The sequence below is a fragment of the Hemiscyllium ocellatum genome, chromosome 47 (assembly GCF_020745735.1).
Source record: "Hemiscyllium ocellatum isolate sHemOce1 chromosome 47, sHemOce1.pat.X.cur, whole genome shotgun sequence".
Classification (NCBI taxonomy): domain Eukaryota; kingdom Metazoa; phylum Chordata; class Chondrichthyes; order Orectolobiformes; family Hemiscylliidae; genus Hemiscyllium; species Hemiscyllium ocellatum.
In genome coordinates this window covers 22,238,468-22,259,599 of record NC_083447.1, presented here as the reverse complement: position 1 = coordinate 22,259,599, position 21,132 = coordinate 22,238,468, and the positions used below count along the sequence as shown (strand labels likewise).

At 44.1% G+C, this 21,132-nt stretch overlaps 1 protein-coding gene across 1 annotated transcript in view; it reads right to left on the bottom strand.

Annotated features, from left to right (window-relative positions):
- LOC132836669 (tyrosine-protein kinase receptor UFO) overlaps window positions 1–21,132 on the bottom strand; it is a 215,348-nt gene that overhangs the window by 143,077 nt on the left and 51,139 nt on the right. Inside the window, exons 4-5 of the mRNA XM_060856058.1 lie at window positions 19,981–20,163; window positions 662–742 (exon numbers count right to left, since the gene is read on the bottom strand). Of these exons, the coding sequence (XP_060712041.1) occupies window positions 662–742; window positions 19,981–20,163 (264 nt within the window). The remainder of the gene's footprint in view (window positions 1–661; window positions 743–19,980; window positions 20,164–21,132) is intronic.

Here is a 21,132-nt window from a genome sequence, read left to right as displayed (position 1 = left end):
AGGGACAGTGCCATTCTTACCGAGACCCTATCAACTCCATTACTGTCCCCTAGGGACACTGTTCATCCCTTTCCCTCCCCATTCTCTGTCCTACCTCTGTTCCATTGTAAGAATACCTTGCTGCTATGTTAAAATAAGACGATCACGAACATCTCCCACAGTAACTCACTCTTTACCACCTTCTCAAAATTTATGGAACCGGTCCTGTCCTGCACAGTTCCCTTTTCTGAAACCCCCCTGATATTATTTTGCTCAAAGGATTAAATCTCCTCAGAATTCCCCAGATCCAAATCGGAACCTATTGCAACTGAGACTCTGGAAAATGTGTTAAGTTCCTTGTCGGTCATTCCCACTTAGACCGAGAAGACGGTTTCTCCTGTCAGCTTAATGCCTTGAGCCTAATGGTATACCCTTACATAGGAATCCATGGAAAAGAGTCTGATCAAGCATCCAAATTAATGATGGGATATGTAGTATCCCTAAGTTCCTTGCAGGTCAGTCACCAACCCAAGATGTGAAATGTATTACTATTCCTTCATCATTACTGGGTCAGAATCCCGGAAACCCCACTATCCTGGAAGCATGATCACTGCACAGAGAGCAGCAATTCCCGAGGGAAGAAGAGGACGGTAAAGCAACAGAACCAGAGAGGTCCACCTACGTTTGACGTTGGCTGTTCGGGAGGTGGCCACACCCTTGGCGTTGTGCGCTTCACATCGGAATGTTGCTGGCTTCTTTAAGCCTGAGGAAAAAGAGACAGAAGTTAGTCTGACTGACAAGAAATGAGCACAGAGCCCTGTACAAATACAACATTCCAAAAAAACAAAGAGAAACAATATCTGTCCAGCCATTGGAGGCTGGGACTGTGTGACTACTGAGCCTTATGGATAGGGTCACCAACCCTGACACCTTCCCAAAGGCCACATCACATGATCTCCCACATTTAGTTGTCCAGCACAGTGGTGTGTCCTGTCATTATAACTAATAAACAATGACATTCAGAGAAAACAAGTGTTTGTTTAGACATCGTTAATACTTTTCAGAGAAGCTTCATAATTCTTGGAGATTCCAGGATATTTGGAGGGTCTGGGAACTTCATTCCTAGAACGTCCAGAGTCACAGTGACATCTCTGGACAAGTTTCTCCAGAATTGCAAACTTAGAGAATCGTGTCCTGAAAGTTTCAATATATATTCTGAATAATCTGCATATACGTAGCGTAGAAGCTTTGCTTCAACTTGCTGTACTCAGTGACATTGAGAAAGAGGATTGTAAGGGCCCCCCCCCCCAACTCTCATTACCCTCGCAGCAGTGAAACAACTGTATAGTGTGGAACTGGAGTGATATGCAGGCTAGACTGTACCTGAAAGATTGTGTTGAACCAGTCAGGTCTCTACCATACTTCAAGGACTTGAACTTGTTCATGTGATATGTGTGTCTCTGGTTAGGGCAGAGGGCAGTTAAGACCACCTTGTTATGGATCTGGAATTACATGTAGGCCAGACAAGAGAAAGACAGCAGATTTCTCTTCTTTAGGGATATTAACAAACCAGATGTGTTATTCTGAAAATGGACAATGTCTGTATGACCACCCTGTGACCCATCAGGCTCCTCATTCCTGATGAAGGGCTCTGGCCCGAAATGTCGAATTTCCTGTTCCTTGGATGCTGCCTGACCTGCTGTGCTTTAACCAGCAACACATTTTCACCCTGTGATAGCATGGTGGCTCAGTGATTAGCTTTGCTGCCTCACAGCCATAGGGACCTGGGTTCAATTCCACCCTCACTCAACTGTCTGTGTGGAGTTCTCACATTCACTCCATGTCTGCATGTGTTTCCTCCCACAGTATAAAGATGTGCAGGTGAAGAGGATTGGCCATTCTAAATCGTCTATGGTATCCAGGCTAGATAGAGTCATAGAGATGTACAGCATGCATACAGACCCCCTCAGTCCAATCCGTCCATGCCGACCAGATATCCCAACCCAATCAAGTCCCACCTGCCAGCACCCAGCCCATATCCCTCCAAACCCTTCCTATTCATATACCCATCCAAATGCCTCTTAAATGTTGCAATTGTACCAGCCTCCACCACATCCTCTGGCAGCTATGCCGACACCAGTGCATGCACTATTTCAATTTGCATGGGCACATTTAAATAGGTTAAGATTTAAATGAGATGTATTTGTGAACAGGGAGAGGAGTTCCTTCCTGTGACCTCACTTCCTCTCACTTCATTCCACTTTGTCCTCACTCTCCCCCTTCTCTCTCTCACTCCCACCTCCCGCAACTGTAACACTTTCTCACTCAAGTGATTCAGGTCTGGAAATGTATTGCTTGGAAGTATGAGGCAAACAGTCAACTGAGGCATTCAAGAGGGCATTAGATGATTATTCAAACAGAAACAATGAGAAGGGATGGGGGAAAAGAAAAGCAGGAAAATGGCACTAAGTGTCATGATGCATATTTGGAAAGCTGATGCAAGCATAATTGGCCAAATGTACAACTTCTGAGATCATGATGTCTAAAACACCCAGATATCTATATGCAGCAGCTCAGACTTGAGCAGACCCAAAACTCACTCAGACAAACAAATTCAGCTCTGATTTCAGTCTGAACATATGAAACAAGGCTTGTCAAGCTAAGGATTACTGAAAGGAACAATCTACTGAGATGAGGAAATTGTAGTAATTAGACACAAGCACAATGGACTGTGAGTGACCTCCCTCTGCATAGCCTATAATTGTTTTAAGTACGCAGACTGAAATGTTGGGTTAGCTTCTGTTCTTGTTCAGTGTGAGTACAGATAGAAAATAACAACCTACTACATCGTTCCCATACTTCTGCACATGTCAGTTTACTAAAGACATAATTAGAAATCCAGTGTTGTGAGGCTGTTAGGGAAAGACTGACCACAATGTGATAGAATGTTTCACGAAGGTGGACAGTGGCAATGTTGATTCTGAGACTACGATGCTGAATCTAAGTAAAGGAAACTACAGTGAGCTGGCTGTGATAAACTGTGGAATGGCACTTAAATGGACAATGATCAATAGGCATTAGCAAATGTTTAAATGGATGAGCTGCAATAACTGCTCATTCCTGTCCAGTATAAAAATAAAACAGGAAAGATGGCCCACCATAAGGGAAATTAGGGATAATATTTGATTTAAGGAAGGGCATAAAAATTGGCCAAAAAAAGCAGCAGACCTGAGGATTGAGAGCAATTTAAAGCAAAGGAGAACAAAGGAATTGATCAATATTGGAAAACAGAACTTGGAGGGCACATGCAAACTGATTTTAAAAGCCTCTGTGGATATGTGACGAGAAAACAAAAAACAGGGCAAGTTATAATGGGGAACAAAGAGATGGCAGATTAATTGAAGACATTTTGGTTCACAAAGGACACTACAAATGATGGGGAACACAGGGTCTAGTGAGAGGGAGGAACTGAAGGAAATCAGTATTGGTAGGTAAATAGGGAAATCAATGGGATTAAAGGTCAATAAATTGCCAAGGCACAATAATCTACATCCCAGTGTACTTATAGCTGTTACCCTAGAAATTGTGGTTACAACAGTAATTACCTTTCAATATTCCATAGAATCTGGAACAGTTCTGATGGATTGGAGGGTAGCCAATGTAACCCCACTATTTAAAAAAGGTAGAGGGAAAACAAGGAATTAAAGACCAGTTAGCCTGTCATAGAGTCATACAGCACAGAAGCAGATCCTTTGGTCCAATTCAACCGTGCTGTCCAGACATCAGTAGTGGGAAAACGTTGGAGTCCTTTATAAAAGGTTTAATACTATAGCACTTGGAAATAGTGACAGGATCAGAGAGAGTCAGCATAGATTTACAAAAGAGAAATTTTAACTAACAAATTTACTGGAATTTTTCAAGGATGTAGCTAATAAAGTTGATGGAGGGGTGCAATGGATGTGGTCAAACTGGACTTTCAGAAAGTTTTTGATACGCTCCCACAGTAGAGGTTATTATGTAAAATTAAAGACATGGGATTGGGGGCAGTATGCTGACATGGATAGAGAACTAGCTGGCAGAAAGGAAATGAAGAGCAAGAATAAACTGGCCTTTTTTCTGAGTCACAGGCAGTGAGAGGTGGGTAACTCCAGTTATTAGTGCTTGAACCCCAGTATTCAAAATATATATTACTTAGATAAGCCACCACAAAGTAGGGTGGGAGGGTGAGCTGTGAGGTGGATCCAGGGAAGTTGCATTGTGATTTGGATGAGTTGAGCGAGTGGGCAAATGCATGGCAGATGGAGTATAACAGGGATAAATGAGAGATTATCCATTTGGTAGCAAAAACACGAAAACATCATTATCTAAATTGCGATAGATTGGGAAAGGAGGAGATGTAGCAACACCTGGACGTGCAGGTGCAGCAAGCAACAAAAAAGATAAATACCATGTTGGCCTACATAGTCAGAAGATTTAAGTACAGGCAAAGGGATGTCTTGTTGCTATTACAACAGGGCCTTGTTGAGGCCACATGTGGTGAATTCTGTGAAGGATTGGCCTCCTTGTCCGAGGAAGGATATTCTGGCAATGACAGGAATGCAACAATAGTTTACCAGACAGATTCCTGGGATGGCAGGACTGATGTATGAAGAGAGTTTGGATCAGTTAAGATTCTATTCCTTGGGGCTCAGCAAAGACTTTTAACAGGACTGGACAAAAAAATACAGGAAAGATATTGCCAATGACTGGGGAGTCCAGAACCAGGGGATCACAGTTTAAGGATTGTGACAATACTATGAATATAAGAGGTGTATTTTGTCCTTTTTTATCATCAAGAAAGGTTTAGACAGAGATACCTAGCATTCTGCTCCAAAACTAATAAAGTAAGCAGCTTGTGAGGCCTTGAGTTTTTTTTAAAGTCGGAACAATAGAAGCAGCCTGAAAGGTGGTGTCAAGCTCGCAACAAAAACAGGATTTTCAGCCTTTCAGGAGTGGTTGCTGGTGAGGTCTTGAAGCTGGATGTGAAAATTGTTTTTCCTCTCTCTGTTACAGCTAAAAGCTGAGGTTCTCTTCTTGTTGCTAGAATTGCATGTGAGACAATCTATTTTACTGAATTTGCCTTTGCCAGAAGTGTGTTTATTGGATGTTACAATATTTGAACAGTTACCGTTCAGTACTTAAAAATAATTTATTATTCTGTTAAGTTTTCCAACAGAGTTACGTGATTCCAATTTCTTCTTTATTTTGTTGTCTTTTAACGATAGTGTATGGATATAAAGTGTGTTTTGCTTCAAGCCTGGTAGTTTGACCAACTGAATTGCATCCACAATGCAATGCCTGGCACTTGCCTTCTACATAAGAAAACGTTAGGGTCTGGGCTACCATCTTAATATTTTGAGGGGGTTTGGGCAGCTCCATATCAGGAAATAGGATCAACAATTTAAAATGGAGATAAGAAGAAACCGTTTCACCAGAGAATGGTGAATTGTGAGAAAACTGTTGAATATTCTCATGAAAAAGAGTTAGATATACTTCTTAGGAGCAAGTGGGAACTGAAATGGGAGAATGGCCTACTCCTGCTCTGCCTTTATGCTTCTAACTGCTCCATTTTTTTTTCCCACTCATACTCTCCTCAACTCAGGAAAAAGGTTCTTACAATCTCTTACTGGATAGCCAATAAACAACTACACAGCTACTACCTCCTGCCACTTTCATTGATTTTTTTGTTTCCTGTTCAGATTAGATTACTTACAGTGTGGAAACAGGCCCTTCGGCCCAACAAGTCCACACCGACCCGCCGAAGCGCAACCCACCCATACCCTTACATTTACCCCTTACCTAACATTACGGGCAATTTAGCATGGCCAATTCACCTGACCTGCACATCTTTGGACTGTAGGAGGAAACCGGAGCACCCGGAGGAAACCCACGCAGACACGGGGAGAGCGTGCAAACTCCACACAGTCAGTCGCCTGAGTCGGGAATTGAACCCAGGTCTCAGGCGCTGCGAGACAGCAGTGCTAACCACTGTGCCACCGTGCCGCCCACAGATCCCTGTTCTCCACATAGGAGTATTGTCTATCACAATAGTGAACCTTTGGATCCTTGCTGATTTTATTTTTATTGGCGCTGGAGAACCTAAGGCCCTTGAGTAAAATCCATAACCCTGCTGTGATATGCACTCTGGGGTTGGAAGGCTGTGAAAAGGTTAATATCTGTTTAAGTGCAATACTCATCAGCCACTGTGATAAGGTCAAAGCAGGATTGCGTGAAACACTGAATCAGGGTGAGGTCATCCTGTCTTTTTAAGAATGTAATGACTATTCTTGTAAGCAGTAAACATTGCAGAGAAGCAAGAAACAACATCCATTTCCTCTACAAAACTTTTCTGTTTAGACCAGAAGTGAGCTACACTTGCAAGCACTACACCAACCAGTTCCTAAAGAATTTACCTACTAAGAAGATATGGACAGCAGGTCATAGAACACCACACAGGTTGGGCATTGAACATGAAAGCTGCACATATACTCTCAGTACCGCGTTGAAAGTGTATTTCTGTGTATTGGATGAGAATACAATATTAGCCTACCCGCCTCCCTAACTGGCTATGAAAGATCCCACGGAGAAAGTGAGGACTGCAGATGCTGGAGATCAGAGTCGAAGAGTGTGGTGCTGGAAAAGCACAGCCAGTTATCCAGAGGAGCAGGAGAATCGATGTTTCAGACATAAGCCCTTCATCAGGAATGAGGCTTGTGGGCCAAGGAGGCTGAGAGTTAAATGGGAACAGGGTGGAACTGGGGCAGGGAGAAGGTAGCTGGGAATGCGATAAGTCGATGAAGGTGGGGGTGAAAGTGATAGGTCAGAGAGAAGGGTGGAGCAGATAGGTGGGAAGGAAGGTGGACAGGTCAAGAGGGTGGTGCCAAGTTGGAAGGTTGGGACTGGGATAAGGTTGGAAGGAGGCAAAATGAGGAAACTGCTGAAATCCACATTGATCCTGTGCAGTTGGAATTCCAAAGGTGGAGGATAAGGCATCGGGTCGGGTCCAGGTGTCGGGTGGTTAAGGTTTGGTAATGGAGAAGGCCCAGAGCCTGCATGTCCTTGGTGGAGTGGGAGGGAGTGGAGGTGGTCAGCCACAGGGCAGTGGGATTGTTTGTGCAGGCATCCCAGAGATGTTCCCTGAAACGATTCGCAACTCGTGGATCCAGTGACATCTACAAGAATCCTTCAATGGCTGCAAATAATTTTCCCAAGGTTGCAAAGAATCCCTCCAGAAACGTGTTTCACTTTTACGATTGCTGGGTCAAAATATACCTTTCCACTCAAAAGGTTATAACAAAGAATCAGGGTTGAGAGTAATTGCAGTAATAAGTTAGGACAGGTTGAGAATTCAAACAAAAGCAGAAAGCAGGAATGAAAGGTCACATTTGGGTCTGCCACCTGTAATGAGTAGGGTAACCACAAGAATCAATGCTTAGTCCTCAGAGATTTACAACCTTCACCACTAATTCTGATGAGGGAATCAAATGTAATGTATTCAAACTTGCCAATTGACAAAGCTTCCTGGATAAGTAGGCTGTGAGGAGAATAAAAGGAAATAGCACAGGTTAGTAAATGAGAACAAAGATGGAGCATAATGTGGGCAATTGTGAAATTATTAACTTTGGACTGAAAAACAGAACAACAGTTTGTTTTTAATGGTTAATTAGTGCAAAATGTTGGTAACCAAAAGGGACCTGGGTGTCTTTGTTACAAATTGCAAGATTTGGCACAAGCAGTTTTTAGGAAAACAAATGTTAGCTTTTATTGCACAAGGATTGGAATACAAGTGGGCGGCACTGTGGCACAGTGGTTAGCACTGCCACCTTACAGCGCCTGAAACCCGGGTTCAATTCCTGCCTCAGGCAACTGTCTGTGTGGAGTTTGCACATTCTCCCTGTGTCTGCGTGGGTTTCCTCCAGGTGCTCCGGTTACCTCCCACAGTCCAAAAATGTGCAGGTTAGGTGAATTGGCCATGCTAAAATTGCCTGTAGTGTTAGGTGAAGGGGTAAATGTAGGGGAATGGGTCTGGGTGGGTTGCTATTCGGGGGGGGGGTGGGCTTGTTGGGCCAAAGGGCCTGTTTCCACACTGTAAGTAATCTAATCTAAAGTCATCACTGAATTCACTGAGCAAATATTCCCTGGAATTTCAATGAACATCATGTAGTTTCATTGCAGCCACTACTGAAGTTTGAAACCCACATTCTGGAAGGACATCGGAGGATACAGTTGAGGAATCCAGAACTCAAGATCAGGCTCAGAACAAGGGATTGGTCATTTAACACTGAGATGTGGCTGATACAGAAGGTAGCGATGAGGAACATCTGAGGAGCATCCTTGGTTTACTCAACAAGACTGAGAAAGGGATGGCATGGGGAGCTAGTATCAAAAATTGGTGAAGTCCCCAAACATTACATTATTGTACTGTTTCTGTCTCTTCCTTCTCCTCGAACCGAAAAAGAGAGTTGGAGGAGGTGTTAGAGAATTTGTTTGTGAGTGAGATAAAGCCTCAGTAGAGTGCATCATCTTCACCAAGAAAGATGGCAGGGACTCTGGGGAAAGTAGTATGTAAAATGTGGGCAATTTTGGATCCACAAATCATCCAGAACATTCACATCTGCATGAGGATAGCAGTCCTTGAACTACATGTGGCTAATTTGAAGGACCGACTTAGCATACAAGAATTCCCTCCTGAGGGCTTGTGTATCAACATGGATTGTAGCATTTCAAGAAGGCAGCTTACCACCATCTTCTCAGAAGGCAGTTATGGATGGGCAGTAAACGCTGGTCAGCCAGTGAATTAAAAAATACACTTTCTGAAACAATACATTTCCGGTCCTGCCAGGGAGGAAGCTGTACTGGATCAGATTTTACGAAATGAGGCAGACTGAGTGGAGAATGTCATAGTGGGGGAGGAAGTTCTTGAAGCTTTTTAAGAGTAAAGAAAATAAATGAAGGATAGAGGGGGGCCAATAAGGAACAAGCAATATAAACTGCTCATTGAAGCAAAGGACATGTCTGAGGTACCAAATGAATATTTTGCTTCTGGCTTTACCAAATTAGAAGATGGTGACGATGGCCCGAGTTGAAAATGAGATGTTGAGCAACTGAGCACTATGGTGATAGATACAAAGCAGGAGGTGCTGAAAAAGCTGCCAGTACTCCAGGTAGAGAAGTAGCTAGGCCCAGAGAGGATACATTCTAGCTTACTGAGAGAGGTAAGGGAGCAAATTGCAGAGCCATTAATAGAAATTTTGTCGGTATCTCTGAACTCATGATTATTCCAGGGAACTGGAAGATTGCAAATGTGACCCTGATGTTTAGGAAAGGGGCAAAGGGTAACCCAGCATTGATTAGAAATTGGCTAAAAGATAGGAAATAGTGGACATTTTTCAGACTGGGAGATGAACTGAAAGTGGGGGGAGCATTGCTTTTCCTGATTTCTGTGAATAATTTGGAGATGGGTGATGGAGGTTAACATCTCTAAATTTGAAGATGATACTAACCTAAGACGAACAGTGCATTGTCAGGATGATGCTGAGCAATTTCAGAGGGATATTGACAAGTTAACCAAATGGACGGATGAAATTTAATGCAAAAAAATGAGATCTGATACATTTTGGTAGAAGAAATAATACAGTCAATACAATTTCAATAGTACAATTTTGAAGAGAATATTGGAGAAGAGGGACTTCGAGAGTCATGTGTATTATTCTCTGAAGGGGGCCAGGCAAGTTGAAACAGTTGTTAAAGTGGCTGATAGGATCCCTGCAGTTATAATTAGAGAGATAGAGTATAAAAGTAAGACAGTGATGTTAAACATTTCCAAATATTGGTCAGATAACATTTGAAGTACTGTGTTCAGTTCTGGCCACCTTATTTAAGGAAGGATGCTAAAGACTTGGAGAAAGTGTATAGGAGGTTTAATGCAATGACAACAGGAATAAGACATTTTCAAAACAAGGGAAGATGATAGAAATTGGCCTTATTCTCTCTGAAACAGATTAAGAGGAAGAGAAGAGGTGACCCTACTGAGGTGTTCAAAAACTTATGAACAACGTTGACAGGGTAAAGAACAATATTCCGTTTCCACTCGTGTAACATATGTCTGTAACTAAGGGTTACAATTTCAAAATTGTCAACAAGACAACTAGGAGTGAAGAGAAACTCCTTTAGCCAGAGAGTTGTTAGCATTTGGACTATGCTGCCTAGTAGAGTAATAGAAGTGGATTCCATCGACTTGGGTATATATGTGAAAGTGATAAATTTAGAGGCAAATGGAGGTAGGGCTGGATTCAGACGAGCTGGGTCATTCTCTCAGAAGCCAATACAGACATGATGGTTCAAAAAGTCTCCTTCCTTACTGTAAAATTCTAGGATTCTAAATTCTTTTGCTCTTCAGATTTCTGTCCGAGGTGCTGTGGATTCTCCATTCTTCAGTATATTGAATACACACGTTGTTAGGTTTCCTTGGATATTCATGAAATTAAGGAATATGGGAAGTTGGAATGGAGCTTGTTGGATAGCAGAGAAGGTTCAAAGGGCCAAATGGTGAACTTGTACTGTCATAGAAGTGAGGTTGATGCACTGTTTTCATGTAGGAGATGGTGATCTGTTGGACAGGTGGTGATGTGCAAGGGAGATCCGTGAATAGTCGTCATGGTAAAGGCCAGAGAAATCCTTCATGTAGATCCGATTTGGATCATCAGTGCGACAGAGAAAAGCACAAGATAGTGGTGCAGTAGTAGTGACATTGGACCAGCAGCCCAGGGGCACTTGTGAATATTCTGGGAATATGGGTTCAAATCACAATATCTGAACTAATGGAAATGCATTTCAATTAAAAATCCAGAAGGGAAAAGCAATAAAAGTTGCAAAATGACACATACTGGTCCAATCTATCCTTCAAAATGGAGCTCTAATATACTCAGTAGGTTTACGTTTAGGAATTACAGGTAGTTTATTCATTTCTCCTTCTTGAAAATCTGAATTGACCACCATTCCCACTGATGGTGACCATAAAACTCTCATTGATTATTGTAAGAATCCATCGGTTCACTGTTGTCCATTAGGGAAGGAATTATGTCCCCCTTACCCAGGTCTGACCTACATGTGACTCCAGACCCACAGCGATATGGTTGAATCATGACTGCTCTCTGAAGTGGCCAAGAAAGTCAACTCAGTTCAAGAGACAATTGGCAATTTGAAAATCTGTTTCTTCTTCCCAATCTTCCATCAAAATCCATGAGCCTCCCTGTATAAGATCAGCAGTACAAACCACCATTTACAAATGAGAAATTGCTGCAGAAACTCAGCAGGTCTGGCAGCATCTGTGTAGAGAAAGCAGAGTTAACATTTCAGGTCCAGTGACCCTTCTTCAGAATTGATGCTGTCAGACCTGCTGAATTTCTCCAACAGTTTCTAGGGTTTTTTTTGTCAGATTTCCAGCATCCGCAATTCTTGGGTTTATTCACTTATAAATGGAGATTTGCGCTTGTTAATGGCTGCAGGAGAACAGGGAGACAAATCAGCATTTTCAAATAAAACACAGCTTTCTGTGCGTGTGTAAATGAGTCTAATTATAGCTGGAGGAATACAATCATAAGCTGTAGACTACTGAGAATTGTACAAAGCAAGGAACCTGCACTCAACATGTCCCTGCCTGCAATCAGTGAGTATATGCAGGAGCTGGCTTCTTAATCCAGTTCTTCTAGTCAAAGGCCTCTTCACTGAATTACACAGCAGGCCCACATCCTTATCACTTCAGGCTATTGACCTGAAAAGGCTGTTCACTGGAGGGTGGAGAAACAGCAGGCAAGGCGCCATCCATCAATCGCCAACACCAGAATCTGCCAAGTGTAAATGTGTGAACTATGAATCGTCAAGGAACAGATTTCTCACTGGGCGCTGGGAACTAGCAAATAACACCTTTCTCCGGCTGTTTTCAGTTCTGATAAAAGGTCACTGGACTCGAAATGTTAACTCACTCTACAATGCTGCCAGACCTGTTGGTTTTCTCCAGCAATTTCTGTATTTGTGTCATCTCATTAACTACCTGCTCCAGCCCTTTGGCATTCCTTCCATTTAAATCTAGCCCCATCTTACCACATGCTGTTGCTGGAACAACTCACCACCTTTAGGATATCCCAGAATGGACTGGCAACCCTGGAACCATCTTCAAATGGGAATGGTGACCCAAACAAGACGGTCAGCCTGGAGCTGCACTTCGGAGTGATTTCTGGCATTTCCCAGGACATGGCAGCGAGTGGGACATTTAATATGTTGCAGACAAGGACCTGGACGTCATGCTGGAAGGGATGGTGCAAAGAGGGCTGTTGTGTTTCCACCCCCAGGACTAGTAAGGGAGGCTATGACACCCATCCATGCCAACCTGGTCCACCCAGACATTGCCACCTCAGCCAGTGCATCAAATCAAGGAACCTGTGCTCAACACATCAACATTCCTCTCTTGAGGAATGTACAGCTATGTTGGAATAATGTCTGATCTGGCAGCACAAGTGCCACCATTCTCTTTCTATCTCCACTATTGCATACACCTCCCTCCAAGGGCCCATACTCTACCTGGAACATCGACCCACTTGCTCTCATCACCACCTCCAGCCCCCCAACTTAACACCCAACACCACTGACTCTGAATACCCACTGTGCTGCCTTCTCACTCACTCAAGACACCTTCCCCAATGGTGCCACCCACTTTCATCTCTCTTAATACCTGCCTTACTCTCATTCCAAGGGGCAAACAGCCCACAGTAAGGCAGTCAGAATCAAGACAAGTGGTGGGCTGCCCAAAATTTGTCTCCTCATGCCCTGTGTGGAGGGGATCCTGACTCCAACCTCCGCAAGCAGCTAACTGACTCTGTCTAAGCCCCGGAGACTGGTACTGGAGGCTGCTCTTGAATTACAGTGCCAGGAGGCCTGATCCAAAGTTACCCCTCTTGCCTTGACTTAAAGACAGCTTACAGCCTTCCTGCTTCTCTGCCTGTGCTAAAGGGCAGGGCAATGCTGCTGTAATGTCCTTGGCTGAGTGAGCAAAGTGCAAGAATACAAGACAAGGGCAGGGATGCTGTGAGCATCCAGGAGGGCCAGAGTGAGTGAGAATGATCAGACCAAGCAAACAGCTCGGAGATGCAGCCTTGTCCAGTCCATGTGAGAGATGCACGTCCCTTAGCACACAGTGTCCTTGCTCCAGCAATAGAGTCATAGAGATGTACAGCACGGAAACAGACCCTTCAGTCCAACTCCTCCATGCTGACCAGATATCCCAGACCAATCTAGTCCCACCAGCCAGCACCCAGCCCATACTGCTCCAAACCCTTCCTATTCATATACCCATCCAAATGCCTCTTAAATGTTGCAATTGTACCAGCTTCCATCACTTCCTCTAGCAGCTTATTCTATACACGCACCACCCTCTACGTGAAAAAGTTGCCCCTTAGGTCACATCCTAAACCTATGCCCTCTAGTTCTGAAGTCCCCCCACCCCAGGGAAAATACTTTGTCTATTTTTCCTATCCATGCCCCTCATGATTTTATAAACCTCTATAAGGTCACCCCTCAGCCACTGACGCTCCAGGGAAAACAATCCCAGCCTATTCAGCCTCTCCCGATAGCTCAAATCCTCCAACCCTAGCAACATCCTTGTAAATCTTTTCTGAACCCTTTCAAGGTTCACAACATCGTTCTGATAGGAAGGAGACCAGAATTGCACACAGTATTCCATAAGTAGCCTAACCAATGTCCTGTACAGCCACAACATGACCTCCCAACTCCTGTACTCAATACAACGATAGTAGGCCAAGGTACACCATCAAAGTGCAGAAATGTCCTATGAGTGGGTCAGACATTGCCTTGAGAGCTCTTCAAAGCTGGAAAAGGTCAGATGCCAATTGTCTATGGATGTAGGACTATGTGCTGTCATCCATTGAGCCTGCACTGAGCTGAGGATGCCCCCAACATGGAGGCCCTCTGGAGCAAGAGATGAGCAGCAATTGCCAAGCTCTGACTCCCATACTGAGGATTCTCATTGTTCTTTTTCTCCTTGTTCTGGAGCATTTGGGAAGGTGGGAAACTGAATATTAATGAGTTGAGTTGAGGCATTTAACAAATAATTGGTAACTTCCCAATGCGTTGTGAGAAATTCACCTCATGCTCTAAAGACATAAAAGATGCAGCAAGTGGTTCTGGCAATTGAGATGGGCCTCACTAGACTTCTTGCGGGATTCTACCACAAATCTCTCTAAAACCTTCACTACTCAGGGCACTCGAAGACTCCACCTATTGTCTCAGCTTTTCTCCCCAAAAGTGCAGCCAGACCTTTGGAGAATTTCCAGTACTTTAGGGTCCTTGTTTCAGCTGTCCAGATCAGCAGCATTTTGCGTTGATATAACAAAGACATACCCAACAGATGTAACCACACGGCTGTTTATGGGAGTTTGCTAGACACCATCAGATCCTGCATTTCTTCATAGTGATAGCATGTCAAAAGTACTTCAATGGCTGTCAGTCAGTCTCTGGAACAGCCAGAGACAATGTTTACAGCCGATGAGCTGTTTCGTTGGAGCTGCTTTGGGAATCCACATCCAGGGTAAACAGATTTTCCAGCAGAACCAACACTTGTACAGGTTCCAGGTTTGAAAGAGAGAGAAAAAGGAGTGATTGTGATAGGGCGAGTGAGAGTGAAGAGAAAGAAAAATACTGAAGATCGAGAGCAACCGCAAGTGTTGGGGGAGGTGGGAGGAGCATGAGAGAGGAGTGGAAGGAACAGAGGACAGGGAGAGCTTGAGAGAGGTGAGGGAGGGAACACAAGGGCAAAGGTAGTGTGAGGTAGGGAAGAACGTTCCTCACAAGCTTGATGTATGGTACTGTACTGAAAGCCTTCAGGAAGTCCCTGTACATTTCATCAATAACCTTACCATCATCAACCCTCTCTTGAGTCTCATCAAAACAGGTTAGACCCTTAACAAATCCATACCAACTTTTCTTTCTTGATTTGTCCATGTGACTATTGATTTTGTGGAGAAAGTGAGGACTGCAGATGTTGGAGATCAGAGCTGAAAATGTGTTGCTGGAAAAGCGCAGCAGGTCAGGCAGCATCCAAGGAGCAGGAGGGTCAACGTTTCGGGCATGAGCCCTTCTTCAGGCTGAAGAAGGGCTCATGCCCGAAACGTCGACTCTCCTTCTCCTTGGATGCTGCCTGACCTGCTGTGCTTTTCCAGCAACACATTTTCACCACTATTGATTTTGTGGTGAGTGATGATTTCTCGGTTTCCCCACCACCAAATTGAAACCGTTGCCTGAAGTTGCTTCCTTGGTCCTTGCAATTCTCAAAGCCACTCATCCTCCCCGCTGTACTAAAGGGAGATTGGAAATTAGGATTCAGCAATTGTATCATTTTAATCCCTCTTTTCTTCAAGGCTCTCAGATACGCTATTAAAACTGAACTTAAAACTGAGCTGGCTATGACAACTGTGCACCAGCAGACAGTAACATTTTTTTCTGCTGAAGATGTTTGTCAGTGTTTAGACTCTCAATGCCTGTTATATGCCACAATCTTACGTGGCATCTAAGAACTGCCGACTTCTACACTGACTCAGCCCTGCAATTTGCAGAGTGCTTGGAGGGAGAGACAGGTTGACTCGGATCTCAGGCTGCAGCAGGAACAGAAGCCACTCAGGCTGAGGTCTGGCTCAGGAATGCAGAGAATTCTCTGAATAAACATGCTGTACTTCCTTCTACAATGAGCTCCAGATGAGACTGCTCTCAGATCCAGCTGTCTGAGTGAGTGTTGTTGACTCACACTGTGGACTGACAGTGCATTGACAGAGCAGTATAGATAGTCTCCTGAATGCAATTTCCAGAGAAAGTGGGTTTAGAGGAAGGAGAGGACAATACAGGGCAGGCAGGCAAACAAGACTTTAGACTGGCCCCAGTTTCATCAATCCAAAGCCTAAAGTGGCCAGAGGATGGACAACTCCATAGCTGTAGGGAGTGAGAGTATGGGAAGAATCAGACAGCAAACTTCAGGAACAAAATTCGATCAGGCAGAATTATTGATGATGAGTCCATCCGACAATTTCTCTCTCCTTTTCAATGGATTGGATGAACCAAGCTAATACAAGTCAAGGTACAAAATTTCCGTGGAATACTTCTTTCCCAACCTGTGAACCTTGCTGGTTATTGACGTAAGAAGGGACAGGTAGTGAAGTATTAAACAGAGGAAGACCAATGTTTTCATCACTCTCTTCCCACTCTCAGAATGTCCCAAACCACCTTCTAGCCAATGTAGTTTGTAAGGAGCTTCAACCTTGTTATTTGGGAAATGAACCAGTCCTAGAGTCATACAGCACGGAAACAGACCCTTTGATCCAACCAGTCCATGATGGCCATTATCCCAAACTAAACTATTTCTAGTTGCCTGCACATGGCCCATATTGCTCCAAATATTTCTTATTCATATACCTATCTAAATTCTTTTAAATGTTGTAAATGTACCCATATCCTCTGGAAGTTCATTTCACACACAAACCACCTTCTGTGTAAAAAATGTTGCCCTTCATGTCTTTCTTAAATCTTTCTTTTCTCACCTTAAAAAATATGGTCTTGGCGAAAGTGAGGACTGCAGATGCTGGAGATTAGAGTCAAGATTAGAGTGGTGCTGGAAAAGCACAGCAGGTCAGGCAGCATCCAAGGAATTCCCGATGAAGGGCTCCTGCTCGAAACATCGGTTTTCCTGCTCCTCAGCTGCTGCTTGACCTGCTGTGCTTTTCCAGCACCACTCTAATCTTGACTTAAAAATATGGCCCTCAGTCAATGTGCACATAGCAGATTTGATAAATGTCAATGATATGTCAAACAGTTAATTTAGTTCTTTTTGATGACGATTGATGAAGATCTCTGCTCTTAAGCAAACTAGTGCTATAGAAACCTATTAATCTACTTCAGAGTGCAGGTAGGACCTGAATCTTATCAAACAGGCTAGATCTCCATCATGCAGTGCTCCCTTTGCGTCAACTCTCTGACAGCAAGGCAACCTTCAGCACTGACTCTCTAATAGGCTGGTCCTTCCTTACCATGGACTTTGTGACAGTGCAAATCTATATCAGTCCTGACCCTCTGGTAGGGCAGTGTTCCCTCAGCACTGATCGGCTGACAGGGTAGCACTCCCTTCATGCTAACCCTATGACAAGATGGCACTCCCTCAGCAGTGACACTCCCTCAGTGTGGCGCTTCCTCAGTACTGACCCTCCAACAGTTTGGCATTCCCGCAGTACCGACCCTCCAACAGTGTGGCGCCATCTCATACTGACCCTCTGATAGTACGGTACTCCCTCAGTACTGACCATCCGACAATGCAGCACTCCCTCAGCAATGACCCTCCAACAGTGCAGCACTCCCTCAGCACTGACCCTTTGACAGTGTGGCATTCTCTCAGCACTGACCCTCCGGCAGTGCAGCACTCCCTCAGCACTGACCCTCCGACAGTATAGCAATCCCTCTGCACTGACCCTCCAACAGTATAGCACTCCCTCCGCACTGACCCTCCAACAGTTTAGCACTCCCTCCTCATTGAACCTTCGACAGTATAGCACTCCCTCCGCACTGAACCTCTGACAGTATAGCACTTCACCAATCCTGAACCACTGACAGGATTGAGAGTTTCTCTTTAGACTTTCATTCATGGCCTATGAATGCAAAACAAAAGGCTGTAATTTGGGGAATGAATGAGCTCAGAGCTTTCCTGGTATAGTCTACCCTCAGCAGGCCTGCCAGTGTCTGGAGCCTGAAAGCTCATGGCACTCACATCCCGAACACAGAAGTGAAACACATCAACAATCAGTCTCTGGGGTACACTATTCACACTTTTTCAAGTGAAAGCTTCCATGTTTGACCATGTTGGAGGATTTCTTCCCACCATATTTGAAACGATCCTGCTCCTTATCACTATGCCTCACTCTCAGCTCAGTCAAAATGCTCACTCACTGTGACAATAATAAAACTCTGAGTGAGGCCACATAGAGGGGAACACAGTGACATAAGTGATCGATTCTCTCAGGTGATGTGTTCGCATGCGACTGTGTGAAAGACTGAACAGTGAGCACCATTTCAGGCTACAGAGCCTTAGGCTACAGTGCTTTCATCATGTGATTAAATGGGACTGAATGGATTGAAGGAGCAGTTCCCAACTCTCCAGGAATGACTTAGTATCTCCAGGAACTAACATTCACTGGCAGTGGCTGATGCACCCTTTGAAAGGCAAGGGAGTCAAGGACTGTGGGAGGGAAAGACAGTGGAGCTGAGACCACAATCTATTCTGCGGTGATCTGACGAATGGTGGAACAGGCTCGAAGGGCAAAAATGCAAGTCTCCCTCCTTTCACCTAGATTACATGGAGAAGATATTTCATGACAAAAGGACAACATGATGCGATCAGTCAACTCCTTCTGTGTATCATGACGTGAACCCTAACCCTCATTCAGTGGAATGAGGGAGCCTCTTCAGAGATCATTCTGTTGTTTCAGTGAGGCACAGGATCATTTGAGGACTGCATCACCAGCAATAACTGGAGCCTGTGATTGGAACAGAATTGCAGGTTCTGGCTCAAGTTATTCGCCCTGTACTTAACACTTATTTATAGCAATGTCTCTGAGTTTGGATCCAATTTAGTGCACACACTGGGACAGCACAGAACAAAAGTGGTGAAGGAACAGAGAGTCATGCAGCAGAAGAAATTCAAAGAGGACTGAGGAGTTAAACTGAGGAGGGAAGATTTCACTCCATTCCAGCTGGTTACTTTGCCTCATTTGCTTGATTGATCTCAATTACAAAGGCTCCAAACTATCCCTCTTGGTTTCACCTTCAATGAACTCAAACTCATCCAAAACTCTGCTGCCAGGGTCCAAACTCATGCAAAATTCTCTTTGCTCATTACTCCCCTTTCTCACTACATTCCCCCAAGAACGTTTCAGGTTTAAAAATCCATGTCACGTTTTATAATCCCTTCAGAATCTTTTCCTTTCCCCTGTCTCTGTGTCCTTCTCCAAGCCTCAGGACCTCAGCACCCTTTCAATCCTGGCCTTGTGTGTATCTCCAATTTTAACAGCAGTCCCTACAGTGGAAACTGTGCCTTCAGTGACCAAGGACCTAAGCTCTGGAATTTCCGACTGAAACCTCTCTGCTTCACTCACTGCCTGTCGGATGTCTTTGAATAACCACCTCTCTAATCAAACTTTTAGTACCTAGTCACCAACTGCTTCTTACATAGCTTACTATCAAAATTGCTTTGGTAAGCATATCTGTAAAACTATGAGGATGGCTTACTAATCCAAGGTTCCATATGGTTACAGTCTAAATATAAATATAGTCGAAGAAAACAATATTTTGAGCTACAGAAAATAACCAACTCGAGGTATGCTGTGTGGCAACAAAACACACATAACTGGAGCAGAAGTAGGCCATTCAGCCCCTCAAGCCTGCTCTACCATTCAATGGGACTGTGGCTGATCACCCTTCTCAGTATTTATTTCCACTTTCACCCCCAGCCCTTTGGTCCCACTCCCCTAAGAACTCGCTCTAACTCCTTCTTTCTGAAAACATTAAATAATTTGAGCATAACTACTTCCTATGGTAGAGAATTCCACAAGCTGGCCATTCTCTGGATGAAGAAATTTCTATTCATCCCAGTCCTTAATAACCTACCCTGTAATTAAACTGTGATCCCCAGTCATCAGGAATACCCTTCCTGTGTTTACCCTGTCTAGCCTATTTTGAATTTTATAGGTGTCTATGAGATCCTCCCACATTCTTCTCAACTCCAGTGAATCTGGGGCTAATGGAACCAGTCTCTCTTCTTAGAAATGGAGCATGTGAGGGGGAGGAGTTGGAGCTTGGTTTATTTGGTGAGTATGTTGCTGAGTAAACTCATCCCTCCTCAAACCATGTCCTAACCTTGGATGAAAAGAGTTGATGGTGAGATTGCTGTAGTTTTCTCCCCAACGCGTACGGGCATCCCATCCTGTAGCCACATCAGCTCCTTCAATTCTGGCGATCCTGCGGCAGCACAGCTCAGGTTAAAAGGCTCGCCCTGGTGCACGTGGACATCCTGTGGCTCCTTGGTGAAGTGGGGCAACCCTGAGGGGGAAGAGAGTGGAGGGGGGGAAGAAGAAAAAAAAAAGACATGGTGGTCAGAACATCAGACAGCCATTGCGTTAATCCATGTCAAGGATGTCATGGTTAAAAATCACGCAACACCAGGTTGTAGCCCAACAGTATAACCTGGTGTTGTGCGATTTTTAACTTTGTACACCCCAGTCTAACACCGGCATCTCCAAATCAAGGCAATACATGACATTTCCAAAGTTTGTATCGCTAAAATGTCAAAATTCTCAATACTCTTGAGAGGAAAGGCCTAAAAAGGAGAGAGACAGACAGAGGGCAGAATTTTCTCCTGCCTGATAGCAAGAGAAAGGAATAATGAGGTGAGTTTGTCCTGGAGAGAAATGCAACCCCTTCCTATATCATTGTCAACCAAATGCTGAGAGAGACTACCTTTTGGAGAATTTTATGACTTGCCAACAATTAAGGCTCTTAACTGGTCAATCAACAGCCGCTTAAGGGAGGTCACGCCTCCACTATTTTTGGGGTTCAGCAGTAGACAGGAATGGTTTCTAGCTTCTGGACTAGGAAACCATGGCAACCAATCTACTGAGTTAAGGCTTGGTCTCCAATTGCTCCAACCTGGTGACTGTAGGCACAGATGGCGAGAGGGAAAGGTACGGCATCTGAAAGCCAGTTCTCTTCTAAACCCTGACCAGCTTTTCCATAACACCTGCCACATGAAGACTACCGCCTTGCTGTTTTGGAGGACAAGTTAAGTAAATTGGACCTGTACTCGTTGGATGTTAAGAAGGATAAGAGATTACCTTATTTATGCATACAAATTTCTTAGTGTACTTGACAGGGTAGATATGGAAAGGTTGTTTCCCCTTGTCAGAGAGTCTAAGACGAGAGGGCATCATTTCAGAATAAGAGGTTGCATATTTAAAAGAATAAGGAGGAATTTCTTCTCTCAAAGGGTAATGAATCTGTGGAATTCTTTAC